We start from the raw sequence: 16763 nt of genomic DNA, 5'->3' as shown, positions 1-16763 counted from the left end.
CCCATATTTTGGTAGCAAGTGACATGTTGAGTTATAAAAGGTTGGCATATATAGGTGTTTTCTATGGGTCATGGGCAATAACTTCAGGGTGGAAAACTAAATAAATCCTCTACAGGGGGTCCCCAGCATGGGGTCAAAGGTTACATGGGGTCAAATTTCAAAATTGTTCGAATCTTGTTTTCAACCCCACCAAAGTATTTCTCTGGTCATAAGGATTCAGAAAAAGTATAGTTTGACCTACCTGTGATGTATGGTTCTTGAGTTATAATCAAAAGGTCAAGGGTCATATGCTCCGATTTAAACCAAAGATGTGTCAAATTGTTCCTCTTTAGAAACCACTTGTTTCGTTACCTAGGTAATGTGGTGAGAGGTCAATTTCCTGATGACCTCTGTTGACCTTGACATATTTTGCTATGTAACCTATGTAACAAAACATCCTAGATGGTGCAAACTTCTTTAAATATAAATGGTTTTGCAAGAGGAAACATTTTTGGTTAAAAGCGGAGCATTTTTACGATATTGACCACTGTTGAGGTCAAAATTTGACCTTTGACCTTCTTGCTTATAACTCAAGAACCATACATCACAGGTAGGACAAACTATACTTTTTCTGAATCCTTATGACAAAAATAATGCTTTGGTAGAGTTTAAAACAAGATTCAAGCAAATTTGAAATTTGACCCCATGTATAAACCTTTGACCCCATGCTGGGACCCTCTGTAGAGGATTAATTTATTTGAGTTGGTCACCCAGAAGTTGTTGCCTTTGACCCATAGAAAACACCTACTAAAATGATATAGGCCAACCTTTTATAACACGCCATGTCGCTTCAAATGGCTTGCTCCCTAGGTAATACCACAAATCAAAATGTAGGAGAACCCGGCGCAAAATGGAACCCGGGGCAAAACGAAACACACCCCTCTAAAGTTATGTATAAGTGCCCTCACTCTCCAAGCTCGATCGTGTATTTAGAACACGACATGGATTTATCATTGTTTGTGATAGGGGCGTTCGAGTGAGTAAGGTATGTGTGCTTTTTACAGAAAAAGTCTGTTTTTCATGTTTACACCAGCTACTACAATACCTCACGCTTCTTCTGCTCCTCTATCTTCTGCTTGATAAATGCTCTTTTACCAAGTCCTCTGCCATACAATCCTTCCTTCCATCTCGAGCCAAGTTCCACTTTAGCTATAATTAGAACAGATAGAACGATATTATAAATTCGACATATGGGCGGCCACAGACCCTTTTCTGAATTTTTTTTGACCAATTTGCTCACATCTTTCCATAAATGTCCTCATATTAAATATAGGGCTGTTTATTAGGAACATCTAGAGTCATTTCAAGTTTGTTCATGCAAACAGGGTGAGGTGGTGTCATGTGTACCCTCGGGTTGGAGAATAGAGTTTGATGACAGGTCAGGCCAAAAGGGGCTGAGGAACTCTGGGGCAAGCATTTTTCTTTTTGCAGGTCGAAAGCCGACAAGCAATTTTTGGCAGGTCCGGGGGGGGGGTTGCGGCGATGCTTTTGGTACCGTTTCTAATGTACACCCTAAAAACTTGTAGGAATCGTTAGGCACACGTTCGAATATGCAAAATTTCCTGCTCGGATCTGCACATCATAAGTGGGGTTCCCGGTCCTTGATTAGCTTGGAGTTAAGGGGAAGGTCAAATTTCAAAACTTGGATTACCGCTGGGGACCAACTCATAACCACTCGTATATAAATATAACATAAATGTTAACTAGTGGCAAATGGTGGTCATAGACCACAAACCTAGCTGGGGCGTGTTGGTGTTGTGGAGGTATCTGACACCTGCAAAATGTCCCAAAAATGTTCCACTGGTCATGAGGTTTGTTGTCACCGAGTTTGAGTCCCGTACTCCTTACAGATGTCCAGAAAATGCAACTCTAAGATCTTACCACAGATGACCTTTGACCTGACCCCTGCAAAATGTTCCGAAAATGTTCCCCTGGTCATCAAGTTTGTTGTCACCAAGTTTGAGCCCGTACCCTTTACAGATGTCCAGAAAATACATTTCTAAGATTTGACCTCTGCATGACCTTTGACCTGACCCCTGCAAAATGTTCCCCTGGTCATGAGATTTGTTGTCACTGAGTGTGAGTCCCATACCCCTTACAAATATCCAGAAAATAAAATTATAAGATTTGACCCCAAATAACCTTTGACCTGACGCTTCTAAAGTTTTCCAACATATTCCCCTGATCATTAAGTTTATTGTCACCATGTTTGAGATCCGTACCCCTTACAGATGTCCAGGAAATGCATTTCTAAAATTTGACCTTTGCATGACCTTTGACCTGACCCCTGCAAAATATTCCCTTGGTCATGAGATTTGTTGTCACCGAGTTTGAGCCCCATACCCCATACAGATGTCCAGATAATGTCATTGTAAGATTTTACCCCTTTAATGACCTTTGACCCCAATTATGTATGCACGTTATAGGCGTGTGGTATAGCTGATGCATATATGCAAATGACATCATTGTACTATATAATGTGTGCCAGAAGAAGCATTTTGAAGGTATTTGGTTAAATACTGGAAATGCCCCCTTAATGACCTTTGATCCCAATTCTGTTTAGACAATATGGGCACTGGATATAGCCGATACATATGTGCAAGTTACGTAATTGTAGGTGGTGTATCGTGTAGGAGGAGTAGCATTTTAAAGTTTGTTGGCAGAAGAAGAAAGAAAGAACTAGTGGCAAATGGTGGTCATAGACCACAAACCTAGCTGGGGCATGTTGGTGTTGTGGAGGTATCTGACCCCTGTAAAATGTTCCAAAAATGTTCCCCTAGTCATGAGGTTTGTTGTCACCGAGTTTGAGTCCCGTACTCCTTACAGATGTCCAGAAAATGCAATTTTAAGATTTGACCCCAAATGACCTTTGACCTGACCTGGTGACCCATGCAAAATGTTCTAAAAATGTTCCCCTGGTCATCAAGTTTGTTGTCACCGAGTTTGAGCCCTGTACCCCTTACAGATGTCCAAAAGATACATTTCTAGGATTTGACCTCTGCATGACATTTGACCTGACACCTGCAATATGTTCCCCTGGTCATGAGATTTGTTGTCACTGAGTTTGAGCCACATATCCCTTACAGATATCCACAAAATGAAATATAAGATTTGACCTTTGACCTGACCCCTGCAAAGTGTTCCCCAGATCATAAAGTTTGTTGTCACCAAGTTTGAGCCCCATACCCCTTACAGATGTCCAGAAAATGCATTCCTAAAATTTGACCTCTGCATGACCTTTGACCTGACCCCTCCAAAATGTTCCCCAGGTCATGAGATTTGTTGTCACCAAGTTTGAGCCCCATACCCCTTACAGATGTCCAGATAATGCAATTGTAAGATTTTACCCCTTAATGACCTTTGACCCCAATTCTGTATGCAAGTTAGAGGCGCGTGGTATAGCCGATGCATATATGCAAATGACATCATTGTACTATATAATATGTGGCAGAAGAAGCATTTTGAAGGTATTTGGTTAAATAACGGAAATGCCCCCTTAATGACCTTTGACCCCAATTCTGTTTAGACACTATGGGCACAGGATATAGCCGATACATATGTGCAATTGTAGGGTGTAACATGTAGGAGGAGAAGCATTTTTAAGTTTGTTGCCAGAAAGAAGAAAGAAAAGAAAGACTAGTGGCAAATGGTGGTCATAGACCACAAACCTAGCTGGGGTGTTTGACCTGACCTTTGACCTTAATGTTTCCCGGGTCACGAGGTTTGTTGTCACCGTGTTTGAGACCCGTACCCCTTACAGATGTCCTGTAATTGTATTTCTAAAATTTGACCTGTGCATGACCTTTGACCTGACCCCTGCAAAATGTTCCCCTGGCCATGAGATTTGTTGTCACCGAGTTTGAGCCCCGTACCCCTTACAGATGTCTAGAAAATGCATTTCTAAAATTTGACCTCTGCGTGACCTTTGACTTGACCCCTGCAAAATATTCCCCTGGTCATGAGATTTGTTGTCACCGAGTTTGACCCCCATACCCCTTATATATGTCCAGATTTTGCAATTGTAAGATTTTGCCCCTTTAATGACCTTTGTCCCCAATTCTGTATACAAGTTAAAGGTACTGGGTAAAGCCGATGCATATGTGCAAGTGACGTCATTGTGCTATGTAATATGTGGCAGTAGAAGCATTTTGAAGGTATTTAGTTATATACCAGAAATGTCCCCTTAATGACCTTTGATCCCAATTCTGTTTACACCCTACGGGTACTGGGTATAGCCAATGCTTATGTGCACATGACATCGTTGTAGAATGTTACATGTACGGGAAGAAGCATCTTTAGCTGAAATTACAGTTTTGGCCTATTTGACCCCTCTGTAACCTTTAACCTACTAAAAGTCAGGTGACGGGTATGGTCGTGGTCAATGATGGTTGTGACCAAGTTAGGTCAAAATCGGTCAAAGCATGTCTGAGCTAGAGCAAAAAATGTGCAGTTTGTTGCCAGAAGAAAGAATGGATAGCATTACAGTACCTAGCTGGGGGGTGTAAACCCCCCAGCTAGGTAAAGAAGAATCGGATAGAAAAACCCCCCAGCTAGGTAATTACAGAATATAAAAGCTAAGTCGAAAGTAACTGCAACCATGCAACATACATGCTTAAATTATATACAAGCAACAACAATACAAGCAGCAACAACAACACAAGCAAGCAAAGATTCAAGAAAAACACCTTAAAAACTTAAAACAACCAGTGAGGTTTGACCGAACGAAGGACCTGTCAAGTACAAGTCAAGTTCAAGTTTATTGCACTCGCAAGGAATGTGTACCTGTAAGCAATTCTCTATGAATGAAATAATTCAATAGGTCCAGTCCATGCTTTGACCAATTTACATAGCGCTACAGCGAAGCTTTCTTTTGACGTTAGGGGGCAAGGTTAAAGTTCAGCGTCCCCACGCACTGAGATTTTGACAATATAAAAAATCAGTACTTTTCTATGCAATAATATTAACGGTGGACAGAGTCTCTGTTTACGCTATTCTTTATAGTGTTGGCTATGGCCTTCCTGACATTTCTTGAGTCTGTGAACATTCGGCACTCCTGTATCCTGGACAGATGTAACGCCGTTGATTTGTTCTTTTCACTAATATCTATGGTATTTTAATCATAATAAGCCTCCACCTCAGACCAAAAGAAAAAAAGCTTTAGTGTCAATGGTGAAAAAAATATTGCCACAGTTAGTGAAGAAAAATTAACCTTATATTTGACTATTTTAGCTTTCAATTTGCAAATTTTCTCGCGTGCATGTTCCTTTTTAGCCGAAAACACCATGTTTTGGACCATATTTTTGCGCGCTTTGCCAAAATTTTTGCTTCACCGAGGTGCTATTTTTTCCCAACCCCAACTACCCAGCCCCCCTTGATATCTAAAATAGAGAGAAAATGGGTGTTTGTGACCTATATTTTGCAAAATATTTTACGCCAATGCAAGGAACTGTGAAAAAGTACCCTTGAACTGGCAATAGACATGAACATGAGGAAAGGAAGATTTACGTAACTTTTTACACAATGTTATATGACTGGTTCAAATCCCATTCATGTATGGCTGCCAGATCGGTGCCGTTGATGTTATTTTGGCCACAATAAAATGCTAACTTTCAGCCCGGAATTTCTGTTCCATTTTAGGACGTGTTTTTGTTGCTTTTTTTAGTTTGACCCTATTTTTAAAGCTATATAAAATCAATACAAATCAATTATCACTGTTGCACAAACTTTGACTTTGTATACGATGTATTGTTGGTCGAAGCAGCAGAAAAAAAAAGTAGTTCACAGCATCTTGCGAATGGTAGTGAGCTTTAGCAAAAATTGCATTGCTCAATTCATAGCGAGCGTGTAGAAGAATTCAAATATCACAGATATACTTTTGTAGGTCCTGTGGTTCTTGAGTTATGTTGTAAAGAGGGCTGAAACAACAAAATTTGTGTACATAACTCATTAACAACAATAAATTAAGCAAGTTTTCAAAGTATGTGATTTGTAGAATGAACTTTTACAAAACACCAAAGTGTTATTTTTCAATAATATATTGATTCAGATAATGAAAATCGATTTTGGGGGGGGGGGGGCTGCTTCGACCAACAATACCTCGTATACCCTTAACCGTCAATAACCTATGAGTGATTTCAGGCATATTCACCCATTTCCGGTTCCGCCACATGGCCTCGATCTGGTAGCGTGCATGAATGGGAATTGAACTAGTCATATAACATTGTGTTAAGTTACGTAATTCTTCTTTTAATCATGTTCATGTCTATATTGCAAGTTCGAGGATCTACTTGCACAGTTCCTTGCATTTCGGAACAGTGGCAGTCCTGTATACACAGTAGCCACTGGTGACTATTAAAGGACCAGCTTCCAACTTTCCCATTATGACCACCATCTACCAAAGGACCCGCAGAAAATTTCCTACATAGTTTCCTACATAGTACATATTTTGTGAATTTCCGTGGCCTTAAATTCTTTTTTTTTTTTTTGGAGTTGTTGGTGTCATATTATTATTAATATTGGAGCAGGGTGAAAATTTCTACCAAAAACCAAAAATGTCCATGCATATTCATTTGTACAAAATTGAACAAGCTAAGGTTATGCGTATAACTATAATGTACGTCAGGGTAATTATATCACTGGTCTTTTCGTGTCATTGTTCCTAGAACCAATGACCGTGGAACAAGGACAGGACAGGGCAGAGAGGTGATTACGGGCAAAAGTTTGAAGCGTTCTGGCGGTCAATTTTTAAAACTTAACAATAGAAGATTAAAAGGCAAACCATTACGGTGTTTGAAAGATGATTCAGTAGATATTAAAAGATTAATAGAACTGACAAACTCTTTCAAACTTTTGTTGCTAGTTATGCAAAATTGAACTGGCTAAGGTTATAATGTGTAATGAACGTCAGGGTAATATCTTACTGGTCATTTTGTGTTATTGTTCCTAAAACCAATGACCGTGAAAGAAGACAGATAATTATATTCCTTTAAGGTTATACTAAACTTTGTAATGATCGATCCAGAATGAGACTGCATGTAGCCCCCTTTAAAATTATCTATTTCTGGAAATAAATATCGTAGAGAGAAAACGCAAACTACGTCTAAAAGCTGAAAGTGTAAGGGTTATTATTATGCTTGAATTTTCCACTTGGCTCAAAAAGAAATGTACTTTTCAAACATTTCAATTTTTTTTCAATATCCGGAGCATCAAGATTTTTGGGAACACGGCCATAATTTCTCAGTGGAAGTGGCGATTTTGTTGGGAACTACGACGCACATTACAAAAAAGTCAATAAAAGAATTTGCATATTCATTCTTGATATTGCTTGTCTCGATTTGTTTTAGTAAGCTTACATGTTTGCCGAATTTGAAGTAAAATGGCCTCCACTTGTATGTCGTTTTGTAACCAGTAATAACAATTCCGTGCACGATTTCATAGACAAAATTCTGACCTACATTATTTCTATAAACCCTCTTATATATGCAGGTGCTATTTAAATTTTTATTTCGATAGCAGAAAATTGAGATATTTGCTATTTTTCCGACTCGCTGCTGTCAAATTGTCTAGTTTCGCGATAAAAAGATACAGCGAAATCAATTTGTTTTTAGAACCATTTCACCTCGTTTCGGCTTGTGCTTTGAAGTACAAACTTCAAAATTGATATAGTGATTCTATATTTCAAGCTGCGTCATACTGTGTTTTTCTTACCTCTGATTGTCGCTGCTCAAGGCCAAAATTCGAAATTTTTTGGACAAAAGTGACACTCTCATTTTTTTAAAAACACGCTGTTTACGTATACGACGGGCTCTATTTGCCCGATTCCTTACGTCATAGTGGTGTTGCCGAGTTTGGATTTTAAAATATTTAGGTATTTTCTAGCTTAAAATCTAGCGCCAATGAACCTGGTGAATGGGAGGGGAAAATGTGGGGGGGGGGTAGTTAGGGGGCGAAAAAAAATGTGCAAATTTTCATGCTTGCTGCGCTTGCAACAGGTAGATATTTAGAAATCCATTTAAGGTATGGGTATGGAAATTGGGGATCCCAAAAAATTGGCATATAGGCCTAGGCCTATGCAAAGGGGGTGGGGCATTTTTGGCAGGCCAAGGGGGAGGGGCCACAAAAATTTGGCAGTCCAGGGGGGTGCGGACAAGCGATTTTTGGCTGGCCGAGACGGGAGGCAAGCGATTTTTATAATTAGTAGGCTAATACCGGTAGGCCTAGGCCTACTGATTGCACAGCCTTTCGAGAAAGCAATTTTTGGCAAGCCGGGGCCGGGGGAGGGAATAAATTTTGGCATGTCGAAAGGGAGGAAGAATGACTTTACCTAGCACACATTAAAGGGGCATTTCGTGATCCACAACCTCATACAACCCCATAGGCCTACGTCCTTTCTCACAAGTTAAGATTTTTATACCACTCATCCCGCTCTGGCCACATGTTTAGGCATTTTCACGCAGATCAATTCGTTAAGCAATGGAAAATATTGCCAAATTTGAATTTCGTTTTAAAAGCCTACTCCCCATTAAAAAAAAAAACCACTAATTTTGGGGGGTTAAAAAAAAGTTCTGTCAAATGAAACAAAAGGCTGCCTCAATCCTAATTATTCATTTAAGGCCAGGCCTTCATTTCTGAAAATAGCGGGAGCTCAGTTAGTCACTGTACTCAGGAGACAAGGAGCTCAATTATATAATATCAATATTAAACCATAGGAGCAGCTCAATAAATGCCATTGGTAAAATTATTAGGCCTACGATATTTTATTTGACTGTGATCCGTTTTAATAGGCTATATACACTGTATATACCTTTAAAATTTCTAAAATTGGTGGAATTGAACAAGCTCTAAATTTCTCATACGTCCAGCATAACCAAGGGCAACTGGGGTGGGTGGGAAAGCCCCTAGCTATGGCCATACCCGTAGTGGCGGAACCAGAATTTTTTTCGCGGGGCATGGGGGGAGTGAATTTGAGACGGGGGCACTTGGAAATCATTGCACTAAATTGCCGCAAAAAGTGGAAAATTACATAATTGTGGGGATTTTGCCTAAAAACTGGGTGGGAAAGAAAAAATATTGGGGGAAATACTGTCCCCCCCCCCCCAAGCGGCGCCACTGCATATCCATCCATGATGCTAGATTCTTAGTCAGTGGGAGTGGTCTAGTTCGTAGACACTTTTCTGATTGGACAATCGCATGATTTCAGGTGCCGTCTATCAGGCCGTAGATGACCCCACGTCATCATGCGTCTTGATAATGCGTAACACACGTGTAGAGGTGCGCGTATGTATCGCGCTGGATGCGTAGACTAGTGCGGAATACGCGAATGCGCTAGCAGTACGCGCAACAGAATACGTGAAGTTGTAAACAAGTTTCGTTCATTTTATAATGAGGGGAGTTTTTATGACGGTGGGGGCTTAGTTTTTGCTTTAAAAATTGTTTACAGTTATTAAAATAATATTTAACTGACTAAGAATGAGAATAAACGATAGGAATTTTTATTTTGCCTATCCTCTACCTATGATAGACGACAGGCATCCACTACTCAAAATATTGGACCTGCCTGTCGTCTATCACACGGTAGAGGATAGGCAAAATAAAAATTCCTATCGTTTATTCTCTAAATGACGGAAGTTCTGGCGCTGAAATTCAATTTCAATATCACGAGTTTTTATCAGGGATTTTACCAAGGGAAGGCGATAGGTGTAGGATTTTGCTGATATACCAGGCAACCCGAGAAAGGAACTGAGGTGTGGCTAAATAAGGGAGTGTTCATTATAAATATTTTCCATTATCATACTTTCGACGCCGAGAGCATAATTATTTGAAGCGTACATCGTGTCAGTCACATGGTCACATATTTTCTGTTGAAAGAGAAACGCACATGTCTCTGATTAGCTCGGGGATTAGCTCTGTGCGCGCTGCGTGCTGGCCTGTTGTTGTCCCGGGTTGTTGTCGAGTGGAAATGGGAAATTTATGAATGAACTTCCGCAACTTTGCAACATCATCACGCAGCGGCGTAGCTGGGATTTTTTCCAGGAGGGGCAAGACTGTAGGCCCTATGGGGCGGGGCCCAAATCTACCAAATTTCCCACTGGGGGCGGGGGCCCAAATAGACAATTTTTGCCAGGCTTATTGATAATAATCGTATATGGTAGGCCTATTGAGCTCAGTGTATTGCATATCGTTTGGATTCCCCATCTCTCTGCCCCTCCTCTCACCCTCTCTTTTTTTTTTTCCTCTTCCCCCCCCCTTCATGCCATTTCTTTTTTCTAAGTGTCCAGCTTATTATTGTATTCCTAAAGTTCCAGGTTTTCACCAAGGTAGGTCTAAATATTTTACAGCAGAGCCTTAATTAGGTAAAACTTCTATCTTCGAGTTAGGTTGTTTTACCAAATTAGGGCCGCCCTCTTTCCCTCTTTTTTTTTTTTTTTTTTGGGGCGGGGGCCCAAATAGGCAATTTTGCAATTGCCCCCCCCCGGCAGCTACGCTACTGTCATCACGGTAGACATACGCGGTAGCCTACAACTACAAGAAAGGTTTACAGACAAATATAGGTCTAGTAGGCCTATCAAAATGTTATATTTTTATATTTTCTGGTGGACTCGCGGAGAATATCATGTCATGGAGGTCCCGGCGCTGGGTTGGGGGGGGTCTCAAGGCATTTTGGTATGCCTACCCATGCTTGATTCCGGGAGGTTTTTAGCAGGCCCGACCATTTTTTTAAATAAAAACCACCTCGGGCGGGTCTCTTCAAAACATTTGTAGGCCTACCGCGGGGATCAAAGTCACCCACATTTGGCCTAATTTGACGCTTTTTTAAGGGCACTTTTGCCCAAATGCGCCCAAAAGTTGGTCTTTGCTGTAAACCCACCCATCATAGTCGTTGAAAAGGTAGGCCTACCCCAAAACTGTGGCACATCCACGAACCCGAGGGAGAGACCTCCGCGGGTAAAAACACACCTAGCGGGACCAGATTTATAATTTAAAATAGGCCTACATTTTGGAAGCCAGTCATCACGACAAAACGGGCCATGGTAGTGTTAATGGTATTAACACTTTGATTTTAGCTTAAATGATGAGTGTAGGCCTATAAATTGCAAATTTGCACACACCCCGGGGAACCTTCTCAAGTTGGTTTGGGTAAGGATGTGAGGCTGTGACTCCGAAAAACTACGGTACGATTTTAAACCAAATTTGAATAAAACAGACCCAAAATTGTATCAACTTTTGGACTGAAAGTTTTCGCAAATTTTTACTTTTTCGAGAAAATCATTTTCAAGACACTGAGGGTCAATAAAATCATGGCTAAAAATACAACAGAGTCTAAACTAAATGGCTGAAAATGCACCCCAAATCTGCCGCACATCCCCATGACACCGTATTTCACCTTATAGATTTTGAAAATTGTCGCAATAAAATAGGCCCGAACTTATCCCAAATTATCCCCCGAAAAAAAATATTTTTTGCAGGTGAGGTTGGAGTCTTATTATTTTTATTCTCAGAGAGGATAGGGGTTGATATTTTTAGCAGGGTACAGTTTGTCTTGTTTTTGTTTTGTTTTTTGACGTTGAAGTTCCAGATTCTTTTTTTCATATATTATTATTCATTTATTATTTATACCCTGTAGCCTACGTGGGGAAAAAGACACACGACAGCTACAGAGAAGCCACGAAAATGTGCCAACCGAAACACCCGAACAGGAAGATAAAATAAAAAAACAAAACCAAAAACCCAGGAAATTTCCCGAAATAAGTTCCAAATTCTTTGTCCCCACTAAAATATATTATGAACACTCCCTTATGAAGTCTGCCCTCTTCCGGCTATTCTGGTAGTAGGCGTTGACAATTACCTTAATATTTTTGAAGCATGTTTGAACCCGATTTGTTCTCTATTCACATTTTTAACGTTGCAAGTAACATTTCAAGACCTCTATTTGTGACAGGTATTTAATTATCTTGCTAGAGATGTGCCTAAAGTTGAAATTCAATATTTCGGATCGCAAAGATCGAGAGATATAAAGTTCCTGAATATCAGTTTAACACCATGGATCATATGGGCGTCTTATATGAACGATTATGATAGCTAAGCAAAATGGCTGGGATACAGGGTGTATAAATACTACATGAATATTCATGAACTATACAGATTCCATTCTTCTCTAATAATAAAGATGTCAATCACTCTCCTAGACGACAGTTGCTTGGCGCTTGTAAACAAATCGAATAATAGTGCTTGACAAGAGCTAAAAAAATAGGCTAAAAAGTAAAAACACATTTTCACACATTTTTTTCCGGATTTTTTTATTTCACATGATAAGTAGACATATTTTCTTACGTATAAGGTAATAATATATTTTTTCTGGAGGTAAAGCCCTTCAACACTTTGTTTAACCTTAATATAGGTTTAGACTAATTTGACTGATAATCTTCTCTTCACTTTCATTCATATTCTACATAACAATCAATTGCTTTTGCAAGCATTCCATCCGGGATTCCATCTTAGTTTTCTATCTACAACAATATTTCCTCCGTGCTCTTAAAACATCACCATGGTCACACTATTACTTGGCATCTTCCTTTTACCTATGTAAATGCTAATATGGGCCAAAATGAGGACAATTGTGTTCTAAAATCGAGCCAAAGGAAATTACACATTGCAGCTTTTGGTCAATTTTGTCCCAGTATTTCGAGCCTAGCCAGTTCGGCTAATAATTTATATACCAGGGGTTTGGGAATTTCAGTTGGAAATTCCTGTTTTTTAAAACGTGTAATTCTTTTTCCGGGCTGCAAATTTCAAAATTAAATTACCAAGATGTAACTTTGTGATGTTTGACATAATGTGTCTTATTTGGTCAAAACAATCGGTCAATAATAAATCCATGTAATCTTTTTTGAAATAATAGCGAGAGCCAAAATCAATATCCCACTAGACAGTGAAAATCGGATGACGGCCATCACTAATATAAATATGTTGACCTTCCTGTGTCAGATGCATTATGACTTTCCTGTTTCCGATGATTATTTCAAGGCAAAATCTGATACTAAAAAATTATGGCAAACCTATCAAATTGTAGTAAATTACAGCACCGTGTTTGTCATTCAAAATGACTCTCGGCTGAAAGAAGTTTAAAACCGGGGCTTAAAACTTTCTATCGGCCTCGCTACTCGGCCTTCGGCCTCGTTGTTCGGCTTCGCCAAGCCCCCCCCACCCATATCCGAGGTCATTCTTGAAGGACTACACCGTGCTAGCTATCATGGAGTAATGTAATAATTATGCCTCATCCCATCAGGACCCATGTATGTGTCCGCCCGGACAAACTGGTTAAACAAACTGCAATTTTGGGTTAACTCTTTCGTGGATAGGGGGGGGGGACTCGCATATTTGCACGCGTGTCTGCCACCCAATGACCCCCCCTTTCACCAGCTTACACGCAATGACTAAAAATTTACACTAAACCTGCAATTTTTGCGCGCTTCTCGAGCATTTTTGTACAATTTTTACATTTTTGTAGCAATTTTAGCTTCAAAATGTTATGTTTCCACGTGTAATTACCCCTTATTTTCTTGGAGCCGCCACTGAATGACCCCTTTTTCGACAAAAAAAATACCAGATACGTCACTTTCATATTCGACCCCCCCATCTACTCAAACCATAGACAGTAGAGTAGAGAGTAGAAACCATGCACCAATAGGGCCTATCAATGATTGGAATCACAAAATACTCGATAAGTGCTCGGATACCAAACTCGATATATCTGATGAAAAGTAATTGAAATGTTTCTTTGGAATATATGTTGATTTTACATATTGAAATAACATATTAAATGCTTACCTTTTTTCGATGGTGAAGCCATGGTAGTAAGCTCAGGAAACCAAATTCCCTAAAAACAAGACGAACGTGTGTGGATCTATCGGTTACAAAGTATAAACTACCAAAAGTTGAGTGTGTACCCAGTCAGTCACGACTGCGAGCTTTGAATTGGCTTCATCATAGTTAGGGTTAGGGACCGAGCAATATTTACTCCTGGGAGGAATGCTTCCCATTTTTGGGACGGCAAATTTCGCGTTCGCTTACAAAATTCATTTACACCCTGCGGTTACTATGGTTACACACTTGATTTCTCAACAACAAAAAAACCAGTTTATTTATTTACAATTTGGTGTTCCCCTTTTCACCCAAAGAATTCATGCCCCCCCCCATTTTTTCCTTAACATTAGTAATGCTAGCATTTGTACAATGGTTTACTTTGTTTTCATCAATAACATAGACAAAAGTAATAAAATTTATTAACATGAGAATGGAATTCAAGGTGAGATGTGGATCATCTCTATAAACGCAATGAGATTATTGACAATTCAAGACATTCACGGGTAAAAGTGTATAAAGGACAGTCTGCGGAAGATTTTTAAATTGATTTGTTTTTTGCTCATCCATATCAAGTATGTGCGTGTTTATTCTTTTAAAGTCTCATTCAGTGATCTCAGCGAAAGTGTGAAAAAAATAAAGTTGTTTGTAAATTGCTTAAAAGTGAAGGATAAGTCATTCAGAATGTCATTTGGTATTTTTGGAAAGAAAAACTTGGCAAAAAAACGACGAAAACAGCAGTATTGACAAAGTTGAAGCCCCATTCAAATACATGTATCTAACTTATAATTTAGGCCTATATTATACTGTCTGTATATAAATTACAGATTCATGTAAAATTCCTTATTTTATCGTATATACACGGCTTTCAGCTGAATCACTAGCAGGCTATGTTAGCACACCTATGACAATGACAAAGGTTCCAAAATCTGAATTTTGATGATTTTTATGATCGTCCGGATGAGCAAATCACTGAATGGGCCTTTAATAGGAGCGCCCCCCGAAAGGCGTTACGACCGGTACGTCCCTGAAACTAATACCGCCTGACCTGGGAATTCGGCTCTTATTCTATTATTATTATTGATTTATTGTTTAGTGTGAGGTCAGATGCACAGCAAGGTATGAACCAAAGGTGTCCGTGTGTTATTGTCAATTTTTAATGCAACATATCTTTTGAACAACTGAAACATGTATGCTCACGCACAAAGGTAACGACCCGTCTGCTATATATTTTGAAAAAGGGATCTGGAATGATCGTTTTGAGCGTTTCGACAGTATTTTTTGTGGGACATGAGAGCACAACAGACATATCGAATTGCATTCTGAATACGAAGAGTGTCTTTCTGATATCAAATAATTTTCATTTTTTGAAATTCACGATATAATAAAACAATTTTATGACAAATTATTAAAATTTGATATTTTTCACATTTTTGACATCTAACAGTCCTCGAAGTAAATTTTATAAATCTAATGACATATTCTTAAAGTGTTTGTAGCTTGTAGGAAAAGCCGACGATCAATTGAAAATTTTGACCTTTCATATTGAAGTTATGGATTTTTTTCCCAAAAAGAAGGTAAAAGACCAATTTTTTTTGGTGTTTTGGGGGAAAAAATCCATATCTTCAATACGAAAGGTCAAACTATGGACACTACGAATGAACCGTAAACTCGGCAAATTGTATTCTGAGATACAGTGCAAGATATACGTGAAGGTCGTATTCATAGGTGTCTCAATTAGACGCGACATGTTTCTCATTTGATAGCGTTTAAACCAATCAATAATCCTATTGCTGAAGAGGATAATAATCTTCTACATAAAGAATCATTAAATAGATCTAGTCTTTGTTTGCTTTGGGTAAATCCTGTACAAGTGCTGGGTTACAATTGCATTGTATTTTGTCTAGGTATGTATAACCAACAATGACAATGAGATGACATTCCTGAACCTCGTTGACTTGGGGATGATTTGAAATGAACGCCAATTATGGCTTTATTACAAGCAGTGTGGAATAAGAGACACGTGTAGAATCGAAAAAAGGTACCATTTTGTTGAACTCTGCTCCTTCAACAAAATGCTTCTGGATATCGTTTGAAGTCAAATGATATAATATTTTAAAGCTTATGATATATATTTTCTAAACACGAAATAAAACAAAATTGACCGGGGGCCGACTTTACGGCTGATTCGTGTATTGTCCAATCACAATTGATCGTCGGCTTTTCATCCAACCTACATATACTTCAAGAATAAATCATCAAATTTATAAAGTTTACTTCGAGTACTGTTAAATATCAAAAATATCAATTTTTAATCATTTGACCATAAAATGTGTATAACATTTCGAATTTCAAAAAATCAAAATTATTTGATATCAGAAGGACATTCTTCGTATTCAGAATGCAATTCGATATGTCTGATGTGCTCTAATGTCCCACAATAAACGTTCATACCCCACCCCTTAAAGGCTTAGGCCCTTCACAATTGATTCTTAGTCTACTGTTTACTATTTTAAAAAAAGGCAGGAGGTAACTTTTAATTATTTATTATTAATTTCTTACCATTTTCTTTATTTTGAAACGAGTGGTCACAGCCCAATGTCTCTTTGCTTGTTCAGCATCATAGTTAGGATGATCAAGGTAAGAAAGTGGCGAACTAATGTAATTTAAATGTCATTTAACAGAGATTATGTCAAATAAAAATCAAACAATTAAATATTTTGCAATGCTCAATTTTGGATGCGAGAGGGAAACAGTAAACTCAAAATCAATTGCGAAGTGCCTTATTAATACATTAAGTGATCCCAGCAAAGGTGTAAAAAAAAAAAAAAATGTAAATTGCCTATTAAAGTTGTCGTTAGGTA

At 38.8% G+C, this 16763-nt stretch overlaps 1 protein-coding gene across 1 annotated transcript in view; it reads right to left on the bottom strand.

The window, feature by feature from the left end:
- Positions 1–14012, bottom strand: part of LOC140166792 (ornithine decarboxylase-like) — a 142365-nt gene extending 128353 nt beyond the window's left edge. Inside the window, exons 1-2 of the mRNA XM_072190283.1 lie at positions 13867–14012; positions 1085–1188 (exon numbers count right to left, since the gene is read on the bottom strand). Of these exons, the coding sequence (XP_072046384.1) occupies positions 1085–1188; positions 13867–13888 (126 nt within the window). The 5' untranslated portion in view covers positions 13889–14012. The remainder of the gene's footprint in view (positions 1–1084; positions 1189–13866) is intronic.
- Between the last annotated feature and the right edge of the window lie 2751 nt (positions 14013–16763).

This window comes from Amphiura filiformis, chromosome 12 (assembly GCF_039555335.1).
Source record: "Amphiura filiformis chromosome 12, Afil_fr2py, whole genome shotgun sequence".
Lineage (NCBI taxonomy): Eukaryota > Metazoa > Echinodermata > Ophiuroidea > Amphilepidida > Amphiuridae > Amphiura > Amphiura filiformis.
Note: the sequence above shows the minus strand (reverse complement) of the source record. Positions and strands in the feature narration are given on the sequence as shown.